At 39.9% G+C, this 24,832-nt stretch overlaps 1 protein-coding gene across 5 annotated transcripts in view; it reads right to left on the bottom strand.

The window, feature by feature from the left end:
• EDRF1 (erythroid differentiation regulatory factor 1) overlaps positions 1-20,696 on the bottom strand; it is a 43,427-nt gene extending 22,731 nt beyond the window's left edge. For 3 of the 5 annotated variants that reach the window (XR_015552532.1, XM_087432830.1, XM_087432831.1), the window contains exons 1-15: positions 20,497-20,696; positions 19,308-19,516; positions 17,060-17,126; positions 16,267-16,392; positions 15,046-15,170; positions 14,641-14,797; positions 11,425-11,526; positions 11,031-11,152; positions 10,213-10,324; positions 7,478-7,625; positions 7,293-7,401; positions 6,865-6,976; positions 4,548-4,808; positions 2,299-2,370; positions 1,850-2,000 (exon numbers count right to left, since the gene is read on the bottom strand). Coding sequence is in view for 4 of the 5 variants with exons in the window: in XM_087432830.1 (XP_087288956.1) it covers positions 1,850-2,000; positions 2,299-2,370; positions 4,548-4,808; positions 6,865-6,976; positions 7,293-7,401; positions 7,478-7,625; positions 10,213-10,324; positions 11,031-11,152; positions 11,425-11,526; positions 14,641-14,797; positions 15,046-15,170; positions 16,267-16,392; positions 17,060-17,126; positions 19,308-19,516; positions 20,497-20,604 (1,981 nt within the window). In the remaining variant the exon portion in view is untranslated. Of the gene's footprint in view, positions 1-1,849; positions 2,001-2,298; positions 2,371-4,547; positions 4,809-6,864; positions 6,977-7,292; positions 7,402-7,477; positions 7,626-10,212; positions 10,325-11,030; positions 11,153-11,424; positions 11,527-14,640; positions 14,798-15,045; positions 15,171-16,266; positions 16,393-17,059; positions 17,127-19,307; positions 19,517-20,496 lie in introns of those variants that run through there. The other 2 variants (XM_087432832.1, XM_087432833.1) reach the window with 2 other exon arrangements.
• Positions 20,697-24,832: the final 4,136 nt, after the last annotated feature.

The raw sequence follows: 24,832 nt of genomic DNA, 5'->3' as shown, positions 1-24,832 counted from the left end.
CCCCAGTCTACATGTCAACCTGGCTAAAAGTTCACCTTCCTAGAGCATGGCTTGAATCACAGTGGAACCCGTTTTAAAACATTAAAATGGCTTCTCACCACTTATGAAGTCACGTCTAAGTATCTTATCCCTGTTCCTAAGCTACATTTTTTTTGCCTTACTTCCCGGGACTCCACCCCTACTATCCATCAACCAAAGTCAAGGTACTGCCTGCTGCCTACACAGATGTTTGTCTTTCCTAGCTCCCATCACAGCAGACTGTTTCCTCTACCAGGAATATTCTTTATCTAAAGTCCAGCCCATTACTACCTTCTTCATCCAACAAGTGACCACTGCTGTGCCAAGCACCGTGCTAGGCACCAGAAACAGTGACAGGAAGGTATACGGCCTCTATCCCTGAAGACCTCTCACACTAGAGGTGGAGACGGGCTGACAACATGAACTACAACAAAATATATTAAGTGCAATTACAGAGATAAGAACAAAATGCTGTGGGGACCCCTTCCCCCAATCTCCCAGCCTCAAGATTTCCCATTTTTTGATCAGCTACAACACGTGAGTCTTTCAAAGCAGTGAAAGACACTTAGTCTCTGTTCTGGTTTTATTTGTGCATGTATTTCTTTTTCCTCTGCTACTCTTACGCATTTTCTGTGTGTGAGGCATTGTGAGAAAAACAAAGATGAACAAGATGAAGTTCTTGCTCACAACTGTGTTCGTGTGCATGTGTAAAATCATTAGTCACAGCTGACTATGATATAAGGCAGGCGTCAGTAAGTGCGCACAGGAGCAAGTGCTAAGGGAATCAGTAATTCTGACTGGGGACACAGGTGAGCATGGAGACCTTGAACATGAGTAGGATTTTCAACAGCTGAGGGGGGGAGGAAGGAAGGGACAGAAAAGGCATTTCAGAAAAAAGAATACCATGAAAAAGGCACAGAGCTGTCTCAAGTCCTAGTGTGCTTCTCCTCATTGCCTGCAGGCTCAGCCTGGCATACAGGAAGCACTACAAAAATGCTGGGGAGAGAAATCTACCTCCTCCTCCTCCCACTTATGTTCATGAAAAGGAGAAAGATCTAGAAAGCACTTGGTATTATTTCAAACATATAGGCTTTCAAAACATTTTTTAAACAACCAAAACTGATTAAAAAGCATGGGAGGCAGTAAGTTTGGAAAAAGAAATATAACTTAAATTAAAACAAACAAGAACCCAAGACTTTTACTTCCAAGTCCACATGTTCTTCATGGAGTGATGTTCCTGAGAAACAACTGAGATAATTTATAAGTGACATTTGTCACTTACTCAAGTACCATGAAGTAACAATAGCTAACGCTTCTATGGTGCTTATTGTGTACATTGTTCTAAGCACTTTACATACAGCAACTCATTTAATCCATATAACAACCCTTTAAAGTAGGCACTACAATTATCTCCATTTGGAGAGAGAAAACAAGGCTCAAAAAAGTGGAACAACTTGCCCTAGCAAAGCCAAGATGTGAAGCTAGGCAGTTTGGGTCCTAAGTCTGTGCTGGTAAACACTCAACTGCCTTTCCTGAAGCTGTGACTTCTTAGGAGAACCCTAGCAGGCTGCGGGCATTAGCTCCTCCCAGTGGGTAATGGGAAGAAGCAGGTTCCTTATGTTCTCATTGGAAACATTTATAAAGGATTGAAATTATCCTGCTTGTTTTATATTTCGAATGAAAGGATATCTTCCCCTACCTTCCATTCATATGATATCCTTTTTCTGAATTCCCTTCAATGAACGCCTTAATTGACAGAAGTCTGTTGTTGATAAAGGACCAGTATATTATTCTATTGAAAAGGCCTTATTTGCACATCAATTCAACTTACTTTTGTCCAAAAACAACGCCATCTGCTTCTCCAGGCCCTCGGGACCCCCCCTTGTGGATTCATCTTCATATTTTAACGGGATTGGAGTGTTAGGGTCAGCTGCAGGAAGGTCACTTTCTTTTTTAATGCTGCTATCCACCGATTTTAAACCCTTTAAAAAAGGACAAACATTTATAATGTATGTAACTGAAGGTCAACGAGAACTAAGTATAAGGCAATATCTGGACTACTGAACACATTTAGGAAAATTTATATTTTGAAGACAGACTTTAAAAAACTAAATTTGACCTGAAAAAGATGGGAAAAACTAATTTTCACTTTACGCTTAAAGGGAAAAAAAAATCACAGCAGAATATTATTCAGGAATAACATTTGGACACTAAAACAAGTGCCATTTGCATATCAAGTACAAGTTCCACTGAAGTAGTGAAGACTAAACTAGAACTTACTTCCAGAACATAGCTAAGCACAAGTCTGCAGCGCTCTTCTGTGTCATGGCAAACTGGAAACGCACAACTGGGCTTCAGAAACAAACATTTAAAATTATTAATATGCTACCAACATGACAAATTCCGCAGTTCTCATCTCCTGGGAATTACTAAAACTCTACCAATCAATAATTTCAAAATTTGCTTGTGCATTCAGTTTAGTGAGGTATCTGATATTAAGGTTAATGTACTGTTTTAATCACAGATTAAATTGATATAAGCATCATCAACAAAAATCTTGCTTAACAAAAAGATCTTCCAGCATATATGTTGCTTTAAGTACTTAAAATTTTAAAAATAATTCTATGATGACAAAAAAGCAAGAAAGCGAGTGGTAACGTTTTAGATAAATGTATACCTACTCTAATAGGTCAGCTCAACTCCTAATTAGCACTGATACCTGGTAACACACAGTTAACAATATCACCAGTTGAGCGTTACATTAACAAGTATCACCAATGGTCTCACTGTATAATTTATATGCTTCATTAGGAGCTACACTAGTGAACAACCTCCATCTACTAAGAGATATTAAGTGTGAGGGCCTCTGCGAGGCATTCTGGTGAGTCCTGTGAGGCTGGAAGTACTGCTCTCAGTCTACAGAAGAGAAGCCGGCACAGATGTGAAGTCATCTGTCCAGGGACGAGCGAGTGCGTGCTGAAGCTGAGGCTCTGGAGCCATGCTGACTGTCTGTCCCTCAAAAAGCGCACTGATGAGGCAAAGCTAACGAAAGACATGTTTACATGAATGCTATGACTGCATTTCCCGAGTGCTTTAGCTATCAATAAAAAACGCTATCTCCGTAAAACACTGTAAACTGACATACCACTGCATCTTTAATTATCATCTAATTGCCCCCTAATCCAGGGTCTTGTGTTACAATGCAGTTGCCCAAATACATGTAACTTCTGCAATCAGTAACTTTGTTTATCATCAGAAGAACATCTTTCCTCCACTGTGGGGCACACTGAACGAGCACCAGAATTCAGATGACAGTCAGTAACTTTTTCCTGTAGTCATTGAGTCAGAGAGTCACTGAGCATCCACTGTGTCTAGACACGGGGACACAAGAGCGTGCACATCCTCAGGGAGCCTATGTTCTAGTGAAAGGACACAAGACCTTCAGGTTCAGATTATGCCCATGAAGGAGAGAAAAACAGAGGATACTTTGGCTAGAGTGGTCAAGGAAGGTCTCCTGGAGGAGGCGACATTTCAGCCAAGACTTAAGGCTTACAAAAAAGGCAGGCATGAACAGATCTGGGGGAAGGTAAGTTCCAAGCACAAGCAATAGCAGATGCAAAGACCTCAGATGGGTATGATCTTGAGCTTGAGAGACAGAAACGAAAGCAGCGTGGTCAGGGTATGTGAGAGGGGAAAGTCAAGGAAGAGGTCAGAAAGATAGGCAAGGTTTTAGGGTGACTAAGAGGTGACCTCTAAAAACCTATTTGGATATAAAGTTTCTGTCTGAAAGTTAAACTCAGAGCTTAAATTAAGAGATTATTTATAAATATGACTGTATTTCAGTTCATGGAACAGCAAGAACTTTTTTAAGGCTGACCTGATCTGATAACAGGGAGGTAAGTCTGGAAAGTAATTATATTTTAGAAAACTGAAACATAATAATACTGTCTTGAAAAAGACTGATGACAGAAGAACAGTCAACACAATCCACACCAACAGAAACCTGATGAGTAGGAAGCTGTTAGGTCTACCTGGCTTTGACTAGGCTAGAGACATGTCCAATCTAGCTGACATGGCCATAGTCACTGAAAAGCACTGTCCTGAGCACAGGGATAATGAACCAGATATCTCCACACACTGATCAAGGAGCCACCCTTGTCCACTCTGATTCTATGTTCACCAAGCAACCTACATGTTCAGTTTCCCAGCAACCCAGAAACCGGGAAGAAGTGCCCTGGTGAGGAGACATGACTATACACTGGTCACTGGAAAGGAAAATCTCCCGCATAAAAATGAATACATTGATGTGTGGTTTACGTATTTGTCCACCACAGGTTTGCATGTGGGTCAGTTACCCTGGGACAATTACAAAACCAAGTTTTAGAATTCATAAAGCTAGTGATTATTAGACCTTGGACCATGAAGGATTTATTGAAATAATGCCATCTTTTGAGAGGCTAACTGTATTCAATTAACAATTATTTGTTTTTCCTTCGATAACACTTTAATACAAATACGAACAGGCTTACTCTGATTTGATGAATGGATTTGTACTTTTCCGGAACTGACAATTCTCCAACAGACTTAATCACAGCGACTGCTTTGCTATCGTCTGCTGGACCAGAGCCGGTGCTGTAGGGCCCATTCTCATCACTGTCAGGCGTCTCCTCCTCCTCTTCACTGTAGCTCTCATCAGAATTCTCATTTAAAGGAGACTCGGAACCGTCTTCTTTTTTAGGTTCATCCAATTGAAAAAGTTCTGACAGCATGTAATTGGCTGAAGCAATAATCTTATCAAAAGAAAAAAAAATATGTATAAGTGACTGTCATCAAAACTGAGCACTCTAACGTGGAATGAATTTTACTGCTGTACTAACAAATTTTAGGACATCTGCAACCAGACTGTTTCTTGCACAGACTGTAATACACACAGAAATGTCCCCGCTTCAAAGCTACCAATACTCTGAATGTACTCTGTAAAATCCTCATGGGTTGATATGTTTCTTACTTCCTGAATTATTCCATCCCTGGCCCTCTCTTTAAAAAAAGGTGGCAACTGTATTTCACTGGAAACAAAATAAAAGTTTTCAAGTGAAGAGTGTCATAGCTAAAATATTAGCAAGATATCACTCCATATCAATTGAGAAACCAGAATTTCTCTTTACAAGCTATGAATTAGTAAGAGTTTCTCTTTAATAGGCAACTAATATTTACTGTAATCTACGGTACCAGGGGAAAAAACCTCCATTAGCTTAATAAGGGCAAAGTCCATCCTGGTATCTCTTAAAATTAGCATTTATTTATTATCATTTATTCCACTCTATTATTTGTTATTAAGTAATTCTTCATCACAGACACTCCACAGTTTTAACATTTTCTAACTTTCACATAAACTATTCAATTTCCACTAAACACCACCATCTCACTCAGCAATTAGATTTTTTTTTTTTTTGTGAGGAAGATCAGCACTGAGCTAACATCCGTGCTAATCCTCCTCTTTTTTTTTTTTGCTGAGGAAGACCGGCTCTGAGTTAACATCTATTGCCAATCCTCCTCCTTTTTTTTTTTCCCCCAAAGCCCCAATAGATAGTTGTGTGTCGTAGTTGCACATCCTGCTAGTTGCTGTATGTGGGACGCGGCCTCAGCATGGCTGGAGAAGCGGTGCCTCGGTGCGCGCCCAGGATCCAAACCTGAGCCGCCAGCAGCGGAGCGCGCACACTTAACTGCTAAGCCACGGGGCCAGCCCAGCAATTAGATATTTAAGTCAGAAATTGTTTTGTCGTTTTTCTTCAAAAAAATTTTTCTCTCAAGTTTAGTCTCTAGGATAATCTTTTTTTGTTGTTGTTGTTGAGGAAGATTAGCCCTGAGCTAACATCTGTTGCCAATTCTCCTCTTTTTGCTGAGGAAGATTGGCCCTGAGCTAACATCTGTGCCCATCTTCCTCTATCTTATACGTGGGATGCTGCCACAGCATGGCTTGGTAAGCAGTGCGTAGGTCTGCGCCTGGGATCCAAACCTGTGAACCCCGGGCCGTTGAAGCAGAGCACGCGAACTTAACCACTACGCCACCAGGCCGGCCCCTCTAAGATAATCTTTATCTTCAAACTGGATGTGGCTACAAGTAAAATTAACTTGGATCTTTAAAAAAAAATCATATACACTACACACTTTTTCTGATTTAAATAGGATACAACAACTAGCCTTACACCTAAAAATATAGTTGTCAAATTCAGACAACTGAGTGGAAGGGTGGTGTGAAATTGTGGGGCACATGGCTAGGAGATTATTTTAAGAGATGTTTTTATGAACTGTTACAGAATGTGAACCTTATTTATACTAACAAAGTGATAAAAAAGGTCCATTTGTATAAATGGATCTTTTAAAAAATACTGGAGTTTTCCACCTTCTAGTAGTGATAAAACAAAGGAAAAAAGACCACTATCTTAAAATTACATGAGTTCTAAATTTATAGAACAGTGCTCTCCAAGAGAAATGTAATATGAGCCACATGTGAAATTTTAAATATTCTACGGGCTATGTTAAAAAAAATAAATCTGGAGAAATTAACTTTAATATTATATTTGATTCAATAAATCCAATATTATCATTTCAACATGTAATGTGTACATACACACACAATCTTCAAAATTCTGTGTGTATTTTACACTTAAATCACATCTCACTTCAGATTAAGCACGTTTTAAGTGCTCAACAGCCACATGTGGTTACTGGCTACCATACCAGACAGGGCAGTTACACACTACGAATTAGGTAGCTTTCATGTCTAGGCAACAATTCATCAGAATGCTAGAATTTTTTTAGAGAGTAAATAAATGTTAATCTTACTTGAGGATGTCTGCTTTTGTCCAGCAATTTAACACAATTAAGAAGCAATGTTCTAATAGTCCCATAGTGCTTCTTATTTTGATTCTTCTTCATCATCATGTTGCAAGCAACCCTAAAAAGAATGTTTATATCAACTTTACTCCCCATTCATCATTCTCTGCAAGACTCAAGTCTAGGCAAGCTCTTCTTTCCTTCCAATAGAATAAGGGCTATAAGAAACAGTATAATATTGTACTTAAAACTCCTCCAAAGTTTATTTTGGTACAGTCTATATGTATGTATGTGTATGTGTACACACATACGCACTTCATTTTTTAAACTATGAAAACCTAAAAGGTATTTAAAAGCCTTGGCTTGGTTAGCATGGCTGTAAACTTTAAAGTTTTAAATAAGGCTACTTCTTCATCTTAACTTCTTGAAGCACTCACTTATATAAGAGAATAGCCACTGGCATTGTGAATGGATTCTGGTACTTGTCTTCCGTTTCTTCACAAAGAGTAGTGAGATCATAGAGCTTCACTATATCACTGCCACTTGCTGAAAAGAGAAACAAATACACCTCATTTTACAGTAGTCACTCAAATCAACTGGTGCTCATTCAAGATAGGCTCACCTTTAAACAGCCAATAGGTATGTCCTTCTTTGGTACAATTAGACTTCAGAAATGATAAAATATTCTGTGCAATGTCTTTTATGACTTTAGTAGAAAAATTAGAGTTTTCCAAATTGGGAATCTCTTCTGTCTTTATCATTTCATACTTCTATAAAACACAGATATAAGCAGTTTAAGAGAAAACCTAGGCAGCAACACTTCTCTTATGAAAATGCAACCAAATACACAAATCTTGCAATTACAGATCTATGCAGCATGAAAGAGTTTAAACCAATGGTTTTCGATCTTTTCATTGCTTCCACATTCCAAAGGAATCTGACCCACCCCATCAGCAACGTGGTTGGTTTACTTCTCAAGAGAATCATCACCAGATTTTGAACCACAAATGTAGGCATGATCTTATTTCTCTTCTCACATGGAACAATCGCACTCGACACTCTCTTCCACTCTACTCCAATGGTCTTCAACTGGGAAGATGGTAAAGGAAGGTAGACTTCACCCAGTAAGCTTTTCCCCCAGACACTAGAATCACCTGGGAAGTCTCTCCAGTAGAAACTACTCTTCCCTTGAGCTCTGGACTCTATTCCTTTAAAGAAATGGAGCACAGGGAGTAGGGGTGGGGTAGAGGCAGCAGTAAGAGTAAAGACAGCATGGACATTATCACCACCACTTTTAAAGTGCCTCCATATTTTTCTAGCTAGTCTTCTGTTCACACTCCCTAAATGCCTCTTACCATGTTTCCTGAACTACTCTGAAACTAGAAACTCCACATCAACTGGAAAATAAGACCAAACACAGTCTCCTAACGTTGGTTTTCATCCTTCTTGGTTCATCTAAAGCCCCCAAATCATCGTTTCCTTCCTTAAAACACTCCTCTCCCAGACTTTATGCTGCCTATTCTGGTTCTCCTTACCTCTCTCTGAATGTCCCTCCCTTTTCACCCATATGGGGAAGGCTCTAGTGACTGATTCTAGTAGCTTCCCGTGGTGATGGAACTCCAACAGCATCCAGGCAGATGATGCCTCCGCTCACTTTTCTAGCCCAACCTTCTCTAATGCCTGCAACCTCAAAATGCTCACTGGACATTTTAATGCTTTCCTCAAACCAAACACGTGATGAAGACAAATATATCACCTTCCCTGCCTAAACCAATTCAATGTCCCCATCTCAGGCAACAATACCACCACTATTCTAGTCGCTAAGCCCTGGAATTTCCTTTGATTCTTCGCCTCTCCCCCATTCACGGCTTCTCATTAAATGTTGCCCTTTAGGGTGATGGTATAACGGTGGTTCTCAACCAAGGGTGCAAATCAGAATCATCTACAAAGCTTTCTTTCTTTTTTTTGGACAAACACACAAATCCCACCTATCCTGAAATACTGGGGGTCCAAGCAAGTGTATTTTTTAAGAGGCCACAAGTGACTAATGCATACCACAGGTTAAAAATCACTGGGTTGGAGTACAATGGATAAAAGCACGGCCTCAGCCAAATACAGGCACCATCACTTACTAGCAATGCGGCCCTGGGTGACTCACTTGAGCTCCCTGATCCTCAAGTTTCCCTCTCCATCAAAAGGGAATAATAACATAAGAGTAGCTAAAAAGGCCAAATAAGATAATGCATGTAAAGCACTTAGCAAAGTGTCTGGAATAAAACAAGCACTTGAAAAATGCTAGCCATTGTTATCGTTGTCAATTCTTAGCAGTTCCTCTGTAAGTATGTTATGGTACTTGCAAGAGCAGTGCAATGCCTAACTGCTTGTCTGCTGGTCTCCAAGTCCTCCCTGTCTGTTCTACATGCCATCTCCAAATATTCCAACACAACGAATTTCACCTCCCAAAGCCTTCATGATTCCAGCTTACCAACTGAACCAAGTCCACACTCCTTAGCTCAGCATTCATGGCTCTCCATTATTTGGTCATGACTTGTACAACCTGTTTGCTATTTTGCTGTTTGAATCCTGTGTCCCCTAACTGGATTTATCATGAATCCTTTCATTTACTTACACTAGTCTTTTAAAATCCACCTCGTTTTTTAAGATGCAATCTATCATTCAAGACCCAGTTAAGATGCCACTTGTTCCAGGAGGTCTTTCTTTCAGACCAAAATAGTGGAGCTCTCACTCTTCTCTGATCATCCAGACTTCCGTGTGGGTACCACACTTCTCATGCTTAGTCTACTGTCTCCTAGTTTTCTCCCTGCACATTGTGATTTCCCATTAGATTATATCTTTCTGAGTAGTAAAAAAAACTTTATTGTCTTCCCCCTACATTTATAATGGGGACAAAGCACCTCATAAACAGAACATGCTCAATAACAATTTGCTATATAAGCTGTATATTTTATGCAATTATTGCTGTGGCCTTTCTCTAAAACTGTGCATATACTGACTAGATATTCGCATACTGAATAAACAACCTCCTATAGTATAGACCACGTTCAGGCAATTATTTGGGGTGCCTGGCATTAAAATTAGAGTTCTATGGCTACAAATGTAGGTTTTAGTATACCTATGACCTTTACAAAAATTACCTGTAAAATTATACTCTTGTAACATCTAGAGTTCTGGTATCACCAACACAAATGTGAAAACACTCAAATTTCAGTTTATTCACAGCTATCTTCCTTGCCAAAAATACACCCTAGTATTTGCTGGCCTTAAAAACTTTGGTGGGGTACTCTGTGCACCTATTTGCATTGGAGAGATTATTAGAAAAGCCACATTGTATCTTACCTGTACAATTCCGTTTACATGAAAACACATCACGAGCTCTGGTACATTGCATATCAAGTTGTCCAACCAATAGTCAATTCCAGTTAACACATTAATTGGTTTGTTGTTATCCCTAAAAACATACATTTCTAGTGTTATTTTGGTTTAATTAAGACATTCCATAATGAATCATGAGACTTTTTTCCCCTCTTTAACTATTCTACTCTATTCTCCCTAGATGGCAAATGCCATATATGCTTTCTTTTCTGATGAGATATGCACATGTAGCTCAGGGGATGTGTTATAGTTAACATTTTCCATAAGCTTTGCTTGGATTTCTAACTGGTATCCATAAGAGTTTTCAGTAAGAATAGATGGAAATATGACAGCAGATGACTGTGACCCTACAGCATGCTCCTCATACGATTTGAGATAAAAGACCGACCACCATGCATTATAATACCCAAGTCAGAATTCACATTGGCGAATATGAGCAAATACTCCTGGAGCATTAAGACACAATTAGTTAACAGAAAGCTGGTAAACCACCTCTTTAACTAATTAAATAAATTCTATTACATGCTCACAAGTTATAGATTCAGATATAAGACTGAGCCAGTATAACAGATTTCTGACTCCAGTCATTTTACGGACTAGAATAGAAACCCAGCTACAGGCCTTTCACCATTTGCTGATAACAGCTCCTTCCTCATTGTGGCCATTTCAATTGGCAGGGGAAGGCAGGAGGTGAAAAAACGTAGAAAAAGGTAACCGTGCCCAAATAGATAAGTGAAGGGCAGATGGAACACTGATTCTAAAGGAATACAATTTTGGTTTACCTGAGACGTAAGCTGACTGCTGGATATCTGCCTCCTCCAAATATAGGCATGTTGGAGCCAACTAACATATGTATATCTTCAAACGTCCATAAAATATTCCGAACAAAATCATTTTTAAGACCCTTTGATTTAAAATAAAATAGGGAAGATTATTATATAATAAACAGGAGATCCATAATTTCCCCCCATGATTCACAGAAAGACTAGAAAAAGGAAAAGACAGAGGAGACAAAGTAAATTAAAGTTGCAAAGCTGTACGATCACAGAGATGTTTAGAAAGTGATTTTCAGGATCAGGTAGATTTTTGCCCTATGAAGTCCAATTTAGACTAGTTGGAAATGACGAAGCAGACTGCGGATCAGGTGTCCCGGCCTGGGCACCCCCGAAAGCATACCTGACTGTTCTCCCCGTCATTGAACAAAGTAGTCAGGTTTTGTTCTTTGGGTGCTGAGGCCACATGCCCCACTATGTATGAGGGCTCAAGAGGCTCACTTCCCTGTGAAAAGTGCAAGGACAGGAGTGATTCTGCAGCTCTAATTTCTCAAAAATGGTCTATTTTTTAAAGAGTATCACCTAAACATTCAAAGCAGACACCTCAAATCTACTTTTGTGAATCAGAACTAATACAAGTCATTAACTCTCATCACTAGGGGGCTCACTTCAGCTCTTAATTATCACAGCTACAATAATAAGCTAATCACATTTAGATCTTAAACAAAAAAGATCAAAAATTATTTTAAGCTTTCCAAGCTTTCAATTTTTCTCTTTTTCGGGTGAATTTGAATACCATTGTTCTTTCAGTCTACCCCATCTCTACTGACTTAAAAATTGCCTAAGAAACCTCAGCCATATTGTTGAGACATGGGTCATCAGAACAGCCTCTAGTCTCACATTTCCTAATGTGAGCTTCACAGAATACTAGAGTATCCCAGAATACTGGGATACTCGGTGAAAAATTTCCAGAGTAAACTTTGAGAAATGCTGCTTACCACAGACTTGCTTTTGGAGAGCAACAATGCTTATTACCACAAAAAAGCCTCTGAGAGGTCCTGCAGTGAGAAAATCTATTTCACCTCTATATAACCCAATGTTCTCAAACTTATTTAATCTCAGAACACCTTTTATTCTTAATACACTCTGGGGACTATATTTTGGAAAACACTTAGGAAGGGCAACCTTTGACAATGGGTAAACTCAGTCTACCACTCAATTTTCCAACCATTAGGACAACTGCCATTAAGAAACATTACTTTAAACCTTTAATGTCAATGTCGCAACAGACCCCAAGGTGGGCACGCTATGTGCGCACACACTGCTTATTCCATGAACTTCTGTGTTACTTCTCATCTTATGTGTATACTAATGGGCTTAGCATCTGCCTGCAAAGTTAAGTACAGTCAGCGCCACATAACGATGTTTTGGTCAAAGACGGACCGCATATACGACGGAGGTCCCGTAAGATTAGTACCGTACAGTCTAGGTATATAGTGGGCTACACCACCCAGGTTTGTGTAAGTACACCCTGTGATCTAACGACACATTTCTCAGAATATAACCCCATCGTTCAGCGACAAATGACCATACACATGACTGCAAGCACGGGGGGATCTCCAGTGCTTCTGCTGTCTAGTCTTCTCCTTAAAGAATCCTGATAAAACTCAAACTTTTTATTTTATTTTAGTTTACACAGACAAGTTATCAACCTATGGACCAACTCCCAAAATTATATTTGCCAGGTAGTTGCTTTAGTGGAAGTTTGGGCTCTAGGTGATAATGTTCTCAATAAAGGTTTGGCTCCAAGGCCAGACCACAGACACCTATTTAAATTCTATTATTGCTTAACATAGGCCTCAAACTGGCAGTGTTAGTTTTGGGAACAACAATTCACGAAGTGATAGCTTGCAAACAAAAATAAATCTCTAAATTTTGAAATTTAGGCAGTATAATATGTTATAAAAATATTCTATAAAGGTTATTTTTATGGCAGGCTAGCTCTGCATACGAATATGCCATTGCTGAGACAATCTGACTGCTTATAGGGCCCTTTTATATATGTGTGGAATATATGGATACAGTGGAGTATTGCTGTAAGAACAGGCCTCTGAAGTCAGGAAGATCAGGGTTTAAACCCTAGCTCAAACTTCACCAGCTGTGTGAACATGGACCAACATTCATTCTTTATGGGCATTAGTGTACTTATTTGTAAAATGATGCCATCAATACTTAATACATACACAGCTTCAAGGACGAAAAAAATTTATGCACATACACACACACCATAAAGTACACGGCACAGAGGCATTAAATAGATGCCAGTTCACTTCCTCCACATGCAAGTCAAAAGCCTCCAAGATTGTCATAGTAACCCCCAAACCAGGTAAGGACAGAATGATAAGGCTGGGATAGGAGATGGGTGGTAGGAGACTAGTATTTCTATCGTGTTTTTTTTGTAATGTGTGGGTCCTGAGGAATACTAAATGAATTTTTAAAATCTCCTTTAGTGAAATATAATCACATATAATCACATGACATACATAATCATAAAACACATAATACAGTATAATGACTAATTACAAAGCAAATTACCCATGCAATCATTACCCAAGTCATGACACGGAACCGTGCTAGCAGTCAGCACCATTGCCCCTTCTCATTCACACAACATCCCCTCCTCCTGGTGGTCCCCACTAAGTAAACTTGCATGGTAATCACTTCCTTCCTTATCCTCAGAGTTTTCCCAACTTTGGAAAAAATTTAAATTCATTACATAGTTTAATGAGGTTTCTCTATCTTAAAACCTACTAAAACTAAAATCAAGTTAAACGTATTTGCCTCCTATAATCCTATAATTTGTGAAGATAGCAACAGTCTGGACAAATAATATTCAATATGTGAGAACACAGAGCAAGAGGAAAAACACGATTTACAAAGTTAAAGATCTTATTTTTATCTTCTTTGAGTTTGTCAATATATGTTCTTGAAAACAGACATGCACAATTTACATCTATGAAATTATTTTATTCCTTGTTAGATACAATAAGGACAAAACAAGCAAGAAGAAGAAGTCAAGAATATAAGAGACAAAAGAGACAACTGTACTCTCGCTTCCTTCCTAAAAGCTTTATAACATTAATGTGGGTTAAGTCTCAGGAACTTCATCCAGAAAATCTTAAGGGCGATTTTAGGCCTAACTGACTAAAAGTTAAGACAAGAAGGTCAGTATTTAAATTACAAACAAGCCTGTAAGTCTCAATATTTGATAGGCATTTATTATGTATCTAAAGTTGAAAATATACCATATCTCTATATTATATATAATAATACTCTTATGACTTTAAGGAGACAATCAGTATTGATAAACACACTGGTAAGCTATTTTAAATGCTGGTAAAAAATATTAAAATATTTTTAATTATTTAATTAAAATCTGATCTAGTCACTCATATCTCTTGTAAATTCTACTTTGAAAAACAAAAAAATATTTTTTCTAATTGTGAGACATAAATTGATAGAATATTTTTTATGCCTCTTCATCTACTTTTATTAACAAGATAATTAGTTTTGTCTTCTCAAATGAGTTTACTGAATTAGCATCTAAGCACTAACTAACCTGACTGGAAGCACTGGGATCTTCAGAAACTGAAGAAGGCATTTCAAACGGGGCGGGCCAGGAAGCCCCATCCGAATTGTTTGTCTGGTCTGAACTGGACGATTCCTGCTGTTCTGCAGCAGATGGGACGGGCTGAGCGGCTCCATCGCCATTGATACTGGCCAAATCAGAAATACAAAACGTCACGTGGTTACTAAAGTTAACTTACGTAACAGTCTACTAGTTTTTAAAATGCAGCTTCTACAATCAAGCGTAAATTTTATTTAAAAAAAGGAATATAAGACATTGAAATGTCAACAATACTACAGTGGCAAAACAAATTATTACTTTATTGGCTTCAAATTAAATTTTAGATCAGAATTTCACTTTTCCTCTTAAGATAAAAATAAACAAGGAGCCAAGTACCTGTAATATAAAAACTTGGAAAGAATAGCCTTCTGATACCAGTGCTCTTTGCTTTTTTTCTTCCTCTGCCACTTCTGATCAATAAGTCTTTGATAAAACTCTTTCAGCCATGTCCAATCACCAGTCTGAATAATGTAAGAAATTGATAAAAACAAACCTGTGGTCAAAACAATTTGTTATCTATTACTCTTTTACAGGAAATACTCTCTATTTTTTGAATATTGTTTCATAAACACATACTTACCTTTCTAGACTTAATTCCTATCACCTCTTTTAGGAAATCTCTCTCTCTTCCTTCTCTCCCTAAGCCAGGTTAGGAGTCACCTTTTTCCATAACATGTTCTTTAGTGCCTGGAATAAGCCCCACTATGCATACTGTATTGAAATTATCTGTGTATGTGTTTATAACCCCAAAACTGTAAGCTGCTAGGAAGCAAGGACTGTGATTTATTCACTGTCACATCCCAAGACCTGGTCCAGTGGCTAGCACATACATATAGATTAAACTGAACTGTGGTCTTCAAAGGAAAAAACATTTATTTTAAATGTCAATTTAAAATCACTGTAACTTATTTTCCTTTATCAAAGCATTGCAGGAACATTCTTTATTTAAAGACTAGCCTAAGGGACTGGCAGGACCATAAACTATTTGCAAACAGTCCATGACAAGGGAAGTACATAGAAATGGAGAGTAAGACTTGAGAAACTGCAACATTGTTATTATATTTAACAAAAGTCTCCATCATCAACACACTGAGGGAAAAACAGTCATTTACCAACATACAGTTTGAGAAGCTCTGCTTTAAGAGAACCAATTAATTCCAATAACTATGTACTCATAGGAATAACTTTTAACATTTTTCACATTTTCTGGCAGCCATGTTTCATGACAATCTCTTTAATGGAAACATTAAAGGATTTTTCAGAAATTTAAAGTAGGTCCTTAAATTTCAGATTTTTCACAACTTTCCTCATTGGTTTCATCCTTTTCCTTCCAAGAATCCTGGCTGTTGGTATCAACAAAATAAGTTTCTTCCCTGTTCTCTCTCTTCTATTTTTTCTTTATTAAAGCTTTTTATCTTCAGTGAAATTTCTCGTTTCTCGATTGTTGAAGTACTCAACTACATTTCCACTTTGGCCTTTCTTTGAAACAAAGTCATATTTCTAGTGCCCTTAAGTTGTTAAAACAATGCTTTTCCGGTTGTTTTTCACGAGTATTACCTGGGATGATCTCATAAAGAGTTCTTGAATATCCAGCTCATCTAACAAGAGAGTCCTTCCTATGCGGTGCACTGCCATGCTCACGTGGGACTTGCTGTACGGAATCTTCAGGAGCTTTTTTATGTTCTTAAAAAAATTAAGAGGAAAAGTAGTTTAGAAAGACTTTTTCTAGTGTGATTTGGAATCTTTCAAATTTTAACTTCATTCAATTTTAAAGCACAGTAAACCTTATTTCCCTAAGGTTATACACAGTACTTTACACAAACAGCTAAATACAAACCCATGGAAGACAGAGCTTTAAAATCAGAATCACCTACACTTTATAAGTCATCCGATGTTAATGTAAGTGATGGTCAAAGGTTTATTTTTACATTACAAAACTTCCTAAAGTTAAGTGTGTATAGGTCACACTGCTGCGCTGACCTAGGCTTTTAGCATATCACATAAAACTCACCAACTAAGGAGCAATAGATTTTGCTAGAAGCATCATTCTAATTCTCAACTGGTCACATTAGACAAATCACCCCAACATTACAATCACTTGTAATTGCTATTATTAAAATACAACCACCAATATTAATATTATTACCACTGCCATTGTTTTGGGGGTTGCTCCTTCCTCTCTGAAGAAAGGAGATATGGTAAAGACTATTACTTTAATAACAAAAAAGGCGTCCAATAATCAGATAGTTGTATCTTATTTCATCAGTAACTTTTCAAGACTACAGAACAGAGCATGCTTTAAATCCCCAGCAGAAACGCCCCAATTACATTCCACAGTAAGGACACTTACTTCAGAGTCAGAGACCACATCCACGTCGTTTCCTACTGAATCAATAAAGTCGTATGCCATACCAAAGCTAACGAAGGGAACAAAGGCCACAAACGTCATGCTCATAATAACGCAAGAAGAGTTTATAATAGAAGACTGTATTTCATTGCTTCCAGGATACACATTTTCTACATTCTAACATCTCTGAAACCAGTATGCCCATCACCATTATAGTTGGCTAGTTCTTCCTTCTTAGTGGTACATAAAATAATGGTGTGACTTAAAATCAATGGCATCTTAGATTTGATAAAATATAGTAATAATCATTAGAAGCGATTAATAGGAAACATCTAGAATAAAAACAGCTAACAATTCTTTTCTTTTTTCTTGGTGAGGAAGATCAGCCCTGAGCTAACATCTGTTCCAATCTTCCTCTTTTTGCTGAGGAAGATTAGTCCTGAGCTAACATTTGTGCCCATCTTCCTCTATTTTGTATGTGGGATGCTGCCACAGCATGGTTTGATGAGCAGTGCGTAGGTCTGTGCCTGGGATCCAAACCTGCAAACCCCGGGCTGCCAAAGCATAGTGCATGAACTTAACAACTATGCCACCGGGCCAGCCCCTATTTTCATTTTTGAATTAACAAAACGCAAAAAATCTCCAGGAGAAAACAGTTAGCTCAAGATATTATTCTTTTTAGATGGAGAGATAAGAAGAATAGAAACAGAAACATTTATTAGGATTTCAGTCTCTGGGACTGTGTTCCTAGTGATATACAATACTACCCTGTTAAAAAACATATTTGAGGGCCAGCCCTGTGCCACAGTGGTTAAGCTTGGTGCAACTCTGCTTCGGTGGCCGAGGTTCACGGGTTCAGATCCCAGGCGCAGACCTACACCACTCGTCAGCCATGCTGTGATGGTGACCCACATACAAAATAGAGGAAGAGTGGCACAGATGTTAGCTCAGGGCTAATCTTCCTCAAGCAAAAAAAGAGGAGGATTGGCAATGGATGTTAGCTCAGGGCAAATCTTCTTCAGCAAAAAATAAAAAAATAAATAAAAATAAAAAATGTATATGAAAAAAATGCACCTGACACCAATTCAGCCAGCAGGAGAAAAGAAAACAAATGTTGTACCAGGGACCACGAGAGGCAAATCTATAATCTACAAACCTGAAAAGCAGCTGAGGTGACCACTTTTCAGATAGTAAGTGGCAGAGAGTCAGGATACTTACCTCTGACAGCCTCACCTCAAAGCATACTCTGATGATTTACCACACAGTCTAGGCAAGTTAGTTAACCTTTTCTAAGCTTCAGTTTTTCCATGTGATAATTAGTTAACAGTACCTAACTCAAAGGGTTGTTGTGAGAATTAAATAAGGTAAACATATAAAGTACTTAGAGTGTTTGTACACAATCAACAATTATTTAAATCATCTCATAACAGTTAATTATGTTGACATAATTTATTAAGCCATTCTTCTAAAAGAAGATATTTGGACTATTTCCAACTTTTTGCTAGTATAAATAATGCTACAAACAAATATTTTGCAAATATAACTTTTACCTTCTGAGGCATTAGGATAATCTCCAAACTACTGGCTTATAAGATATTAATGTATTTATGGCTCTTGCTGTGTTATGTGGAAATATTTTAGGTTCAATCACTGAGAGGAAAAAAAAGAGAACCCCACACATTAAATGGTGTACAAGAATATGGACATTAGCACATTTATCTCTATAAGACCCCTGGCCACTCTCTCAACTTTAAATACCACCAGCAGAATTTCCAGCAAGTGTCAAAGTCAAGGGCATAGGTCACCCAACATGCTGGGTTTCTACATCAGGCTGTTTCAGACCAGACAATCCACCACCATTTAACGCAAAACTCCACAGGACAGATTAGGCAGCGTTAAGGGTTTTCCTCCTCCTGTGCCACTCGACTCTTCGTATCCACACATTCAAAAAGCACGTAAATTGGCTAAAAATAAAACAGCTGATTGAATTTTAGTGGTCAAAACTCAGCTTTGTTAATAACATGATGAAAACTCGACAGAAGCATATGAAGTTGATATGTTCATATAATAACATAATCATATTAGAACGAAAAAAAGGACTCCGAAAATCAAACATGATCTTTTTCTAAAGAGAAACCTTGCCAAGTTGATGAGCATTACCAATTAAACTGAAAAGCAAGTATTAGAGTTTGGGAGCAGGGCTGGGGGGAGGTTTGAGGGACAAGTAAAAATACCACTGATTGATATTTACCTTGAAAATGGCTTGCTTTTCTTACTATTGCCAAGAATGGTGGTTCCTGCTGGCCCTAGTTTGGCACTCTCTCGTAACCAGTTGGCAGGTGGGAGTTTCAAGTCTGTTTTCTCTTCAAGGCGTGCAAACGCTGTTCGAGGAGGGGCAGAAGAGTATTTCACCACAGCTCGGCTCTTCACTTCATTGCCTCCAAGAAATAAAGCTGACCCCTAATTAACATATTGAATGACACTTTAATGAAAACTCCTAGAAACGAAAAATCCCACCTTTATAAAGAGAAAAAAACCCCACCACATCAGGCTTCACAAGAATGTATGCTATGTGTTAGTAACAGCACTTAATAAATGCGATCATAGACGGTCACATTTACTTAGCTCTTTTTCACATAATTTCAAAGAAAAAACATGAGTCAAAGAGTATGATGGCTATGGTTATCAGCTAGGAAACAGGCCAACCAATCTACCTTTCAAATTTTATTCACGAACGTGGAAAAGCAGAAACTAAGGAGAGTCAACAGTGTCACATTAACTAAATGCAAAATCTGACAGAATCCTCTGTTCTGCATTAAGGATGTATTTTAATTTCAATAACATACATCACTTAGAAAGTAGCTTGTGGTAAGATATCTGGGGCCTTTTCGTTTTTAAGCAAACTCATAGTAACTGATTCATCAGGTCATTACACAAACACTCTGAATCTCGGACTTCACAGCGAGGCACTGGGGTTCCTCACCTGCACTCCCCCAGGCAAGCTCGGCGTCTGAGGTCACTGTTCTAACCTCCTTGCCCGCAGCCCCTTCCCGGCCTGGCAGACACTTTGCACCCTGCAAGTGTCAGCTCAGTCCCCTCCCGGTGAGCTCCTCCCCGACGCCCTTCCCTTTCCCTGCAGCTGTGCACGGCTGTGCCGCATGCTGGAACCGCGTATTTACCGGCACGCTCCTCGAGAGCGGAGATCCCAACTCACCTGTCGGTTCCCCCCAGCAGGAGGGCAGGACTGCTTCTGATACGAGTGACTTGCACGTAAATACCTGGATACCTGGCGACAGGCACACGGGCTTCCACTCCGTGTGGGGCTGTCGGGGAGGCGTGGAGAAGGCGCCAGAAGCCGCCGGGAACCGTGCCATCCCTCCCCGGGGGAGCGGGCCCGCAGCCCCCGGAGCCCTGCAGGTCCCGCCCCGCGCCGGACTCACCTGTGCCGCAGGTTCCTCGGACTCCCCCTGGGACAGGAGGCTGAGCCCTTCCCGAGCAGCGGCTCCGGCTGGCGGAGCCTCGGCTCCCGCCTCCTTGGAGTCCCCCATCACCTCGGCCCACGGAAGGCGAGGATAGGCGGGACCCAAGGAGCCGCCACAGGAACCGGGCCCAGCGGCGCAGCAGCACAGGCGAGCTAGCGCCAGAGCCGCCCCGCGCACTGCACTTCCGGTCTCAGGAAGACAGGAAGGAGTTGCGGTGACGCGTTCAAATCTCGCGACCTTTGTGCCAGAGGCCCGGCCCCGCCTCCCGCGGTGGAAGCCACCTTCGCGGCGGGGGCGGGAACCGTAGTGCGCCTGCGTCTGTCAGAACCTCCTCGGAAGACCGCTTCTCGCGGTATCTGGTTCCCAGGCTCCACCCCTTGCACGCCGCAAGTCTTTGTTGGCAAACAGTTCTGCCGGGAGATTTGTTTCTGCGTGGTCGTCGCTGTGTGGCAGGGGAAACGCTGCTCTCCGTGTAACCAGGGGCTCCCGTTATGTCAAGTAGTGGTGTTAGCCCTCCCCCCTCCTGTAGTCCCCCTCGGTTTAGAAACGGGCTCAGGCTCCGGAAGGGAAAGATGTGTCCAGGTGAGGGTCAGGCCAGCTCAAGGCCGCGCGGACTGGGCGTCCTGCCCCGCATCACAATGCCTGTGTGGCCCCGCAGTCCCGAGTGTAGGAGCGGCGCTGAGATGCGCAGAGGAGGCCCTCTGCCTTTACCCAAGAATGGATTTCAGAAGTGGTGGCACCTCAACAGGGTTTTGCAAGGTGCCACGTTTGCTGCTTAGTGACTGGTGGAGTATCTACAGAGAGCCCTCTATTCGTCAGGCCCCAGGGAACTAGCAAAGAGCATTCTAGGTGGCGCAGGGGCTTCTCAAGTGTTAATGTGCATAGGAAACACCTGGGGGTCTAGTTGGCATGCAGATTCTGATTCAGTAGGTCTGAGACGGGCCTGAGGTTCTACATTTCTATCAGTCCCAGGAGATGCTGCCAGTACTCTGAGTAGCAAGGAGGTAGAGAAATAACCGGACCGTTGTAAAGGTTTGAAGGTGTTAGGCTCTCTTATCCTCGGACTGCACACCCAATATCTTAACAAGCTTAGTTAAATGCAGCCACATCCTTCATGAAAGTTTGCTTAGTTTTGCGGTAAAATATTGGAAGCTTTTTGAAAAATTAGTTTTGCTTTGCAGTTATTTGGCTATCTCAATTTGTAATTTCCGTTAGGCTCTGGTAACTCACTATGTGCATATTTAGAAATCCTTGTGACTGAGCAAGTTCAACTTACAAATTATTTTCAAATGTAACAAAACATTTTTATGAATCATATTTAATAATGAATTTGATATAATAGTATGTTTTGTAGACACTTCGCGTGTATTGATTCTGATACTTAATCATTTCCTGTTTGTATTTTGCGGTCAATTCTTTTTGCAAGTAATATATTATTATAGTAAAAAGTTGAACGCAACTTAAATATCTAACATTAGGAGGATGGTTCAGTCTGTTTTTGTCACATAATACCACTAACTTGGGCAACTATTAACTTGTTTTTCAAGAATATTCAAGAACATTTAAATTGTACATGGTATGATGTTAAATGATAAAATTTTAAAAAGCAAATATGCAATGTCATCCTAATTTTAAAAACATGTCTATTTCTGTGTCTATGTCCATAAAAACATATCTCTGAGTGGTAAAATCAAGTGATTTAAAATTTATTCTTTAAAATTTTATTTTCCTATTTTTTCTCTCTGATTATGCGTTATTTTATAGTAAAATATAATTTTTATTGTTTTTAAGCATATATAATTTAGCTTCTAATAATCTTGTTTTATTATATAATTCTATCTTTGTCAAAAGAGATTTCCTGAGGTAGCAGTAATTCTTTGTTCAGGACTCAAATACATTGCAGGCCTCTTGAGAAGTGTCTGAACCTTTGTTGGTGATGCTTAGTGGGAAAATGTGTTGGAAACAACCTGTGAAAAGGCAGAGAATGAAACAGAGAGAGCCAGGAACTCGCACAGAAAAAGGGTCAGCAGCAGAGAGGATCATGGGAGTGGAGGGTCCTCAGGCTGGGGGACCAGGCGCTCCCAGGAACTACTTGTGGAGGAACCCTGAGGAGGCACGAGGTTTCCTGGGCCACTAACAGGGCTAGGACTACAGAGATTTAGGAAGTAAAGGAGACGATCCCTTAGGGCAGAAGAAACTGGGCACATCTGAGTTACATAAATTTTATACATTTTTCTAGCTCTGAGTGCTTATTTTTTCTTTTCCCTATTCAAAAACTTTGCTTAAAAAAAAAGTTTTTTTTTAAAGTTATTATCATTATTTCTAATGTAAATGATTGAAATATAATATTGTGGGAAAACATGGATCATTACTTCCAGAAGTTCACATTTTAAGATGCTTATTTCTGTTCATTTTTATATTGCATCAGTGTCCGCCTTCCCCCTCCCTCCCTGTCCCCCCAGCTCCCAGCCCTGCAGCTCCCAGGATGTACTTCATCATCCATGGCCTGCTCTGCCTGTAGGTGCAGGTATCCTGGCTCTTGTAAGCAGTCATCGCTCTCATGTTTACCTGCCTCCCCAGGGCCTGATGCTCTTGCCATTTAAGAAATGTCTGTAGAATGAATGAACTGCTTCTAGTTTTCTGCATCAACCAGTTGTTCCGTAAGTCTGTGTTTGTTGTGCTTTCCCTCTGTCTAGAATACCTTTCCTTCCTCTCCTGGCTTATTCCTCAAGACTCATCTCAGGTATCATCCCTAATAAGTCTCTCCTGACTCCTCCCCCTCCTTACCCCTTAGAGTCCCTTTCTTTGTTCCCAAAGCCTGTATGTAGCTTTATCCTGCACTTGTCACTTTGTAGAAAAATCACCTGTTTGTGTCTGCCTGCCTTGCCGACTGTGAGTTCCTCGAGGGCTAGTGCCCTGTCTGATCAGCTCTGTTTCACCCACAGCAGACACAGCACCTGCAGACAGAACTGTTTTAGCCCTGAGGCGATGTAGGTAAAATGAGTAGTGCCAACAGGCTTTTAAAATGCTTATCAGAATGTTTGAGACACAAAAACAGTGTTGTTGGCTCCAAAATATTTTTTTAATCTGCAAAATCAGAGCTAAAAACGTTTAATGAAGTATCTCCAAAACATTGCAGTGTCAGTGTCATTAAAGTCAGTATTCACACACAGTTGGTTCCATTCTAAAACAATTTGTAGGTTAGACTTTCTCTGCTTACAAAAATCTTCCCAGCACACATGATGATTTCAGAGAAATGCCAGTCAATCGTAGATTCATTTGGTTACTCGCAGCACGCAGTATTTTCCAAAGCAAAATTAGATATCTTCTCAAAAACTATTACAGTTATAGGTAAGGCAAATGTGCCAAGGTCCACAGAGTTCCTAAACAGCCCCACCTGCGAAGAGCAGAACATTCAGGGAATGCTTAGATTGTGACTTGTGCCCCTCAGTTTGCCACAGTCCCCCTCCGTGACCTAGTGTCTTACACCTACCCAGCCTCACTTGTTGACTTTGCCTGCTGCACGTTGAAAAGCCCTGAGTTTCTGACTCCTGGTCCTGGACTCGTAGAGCTGGAAGAGAGATTTGAGATGATCTGAGCCAATCCTGTCCCTCTTTAGATGAGAGCAATGCAGTCCAGAAAGGAGAATAGAATTAACTTGTTGAATGTCATACAAAGCTAGTTTAATAGCAAAGACAGGACTAGCATGCAGGTCTCTGACTCCCCAGTAGCCTTCTAAAAAGTTAAGTTGCAGATATAGGCTAGTGGAACTTCAATTTGTTTCAGAATCGACCGAGAAACTTGTTATGTGAGCAGATCCTCTATCCACCTCCACATTGTAAACTGATATCTCTAGGTAGGCCAAGGAATCTACATTTTTAGTGAGATTACTAGTGTCTGACCACCCTGGCACGTAGACCATGTCTTAGAACAGTGACCTCTAAAGACAATCCTCTGAGGTGCAGGAAGAACTATAACTTCCTTTTCTTTTAATCTGAAAAGTCAGGGCAAAATCAAGCCTTCCTAATACTTAATACACAGGTTGACACAGGTGCCCTTTCTTGGGCCATGGTCAGCTAGTGTATGGGTCAGGTAAGATTGGGATACGCAGCCGAAACAAACAATCCGCAAATGTCAATGACTTACAAGTAGGGTTGCCAGGTAAAATACAGGCTGCTTTGACGTTTTGAATTTCAGATAAACAGTGAAAAAATTTTTAGAGTAAGAATGTTCCAAATATTTAGTAGAAGTGTGTCCCAGGCAACATTTGGGTCATACTTTCACTAGTCCATGT

The sequence above is a fragment of the Ceratotherium simum genome, chromosome 6 (genome assembly GCF_057802395.1).
Source record: "Ceratotherium simum simum isolate JZ-2026a chromosome 6, ASM5780239v1, whole genome shotgun sequence".
In the NCBI taxonomy this organism is placed as follows: Eukaryota; Metazoa; Chordata; class Mammalia; order Perissodactyla; family Rhinocerotidae; genus Ceratotherium; species Ceratotherium simum.
Note: the sequence above shows the minus strand (reverse complement) of the source record. Positions and strands in the feature narration are given on the sequence as shown.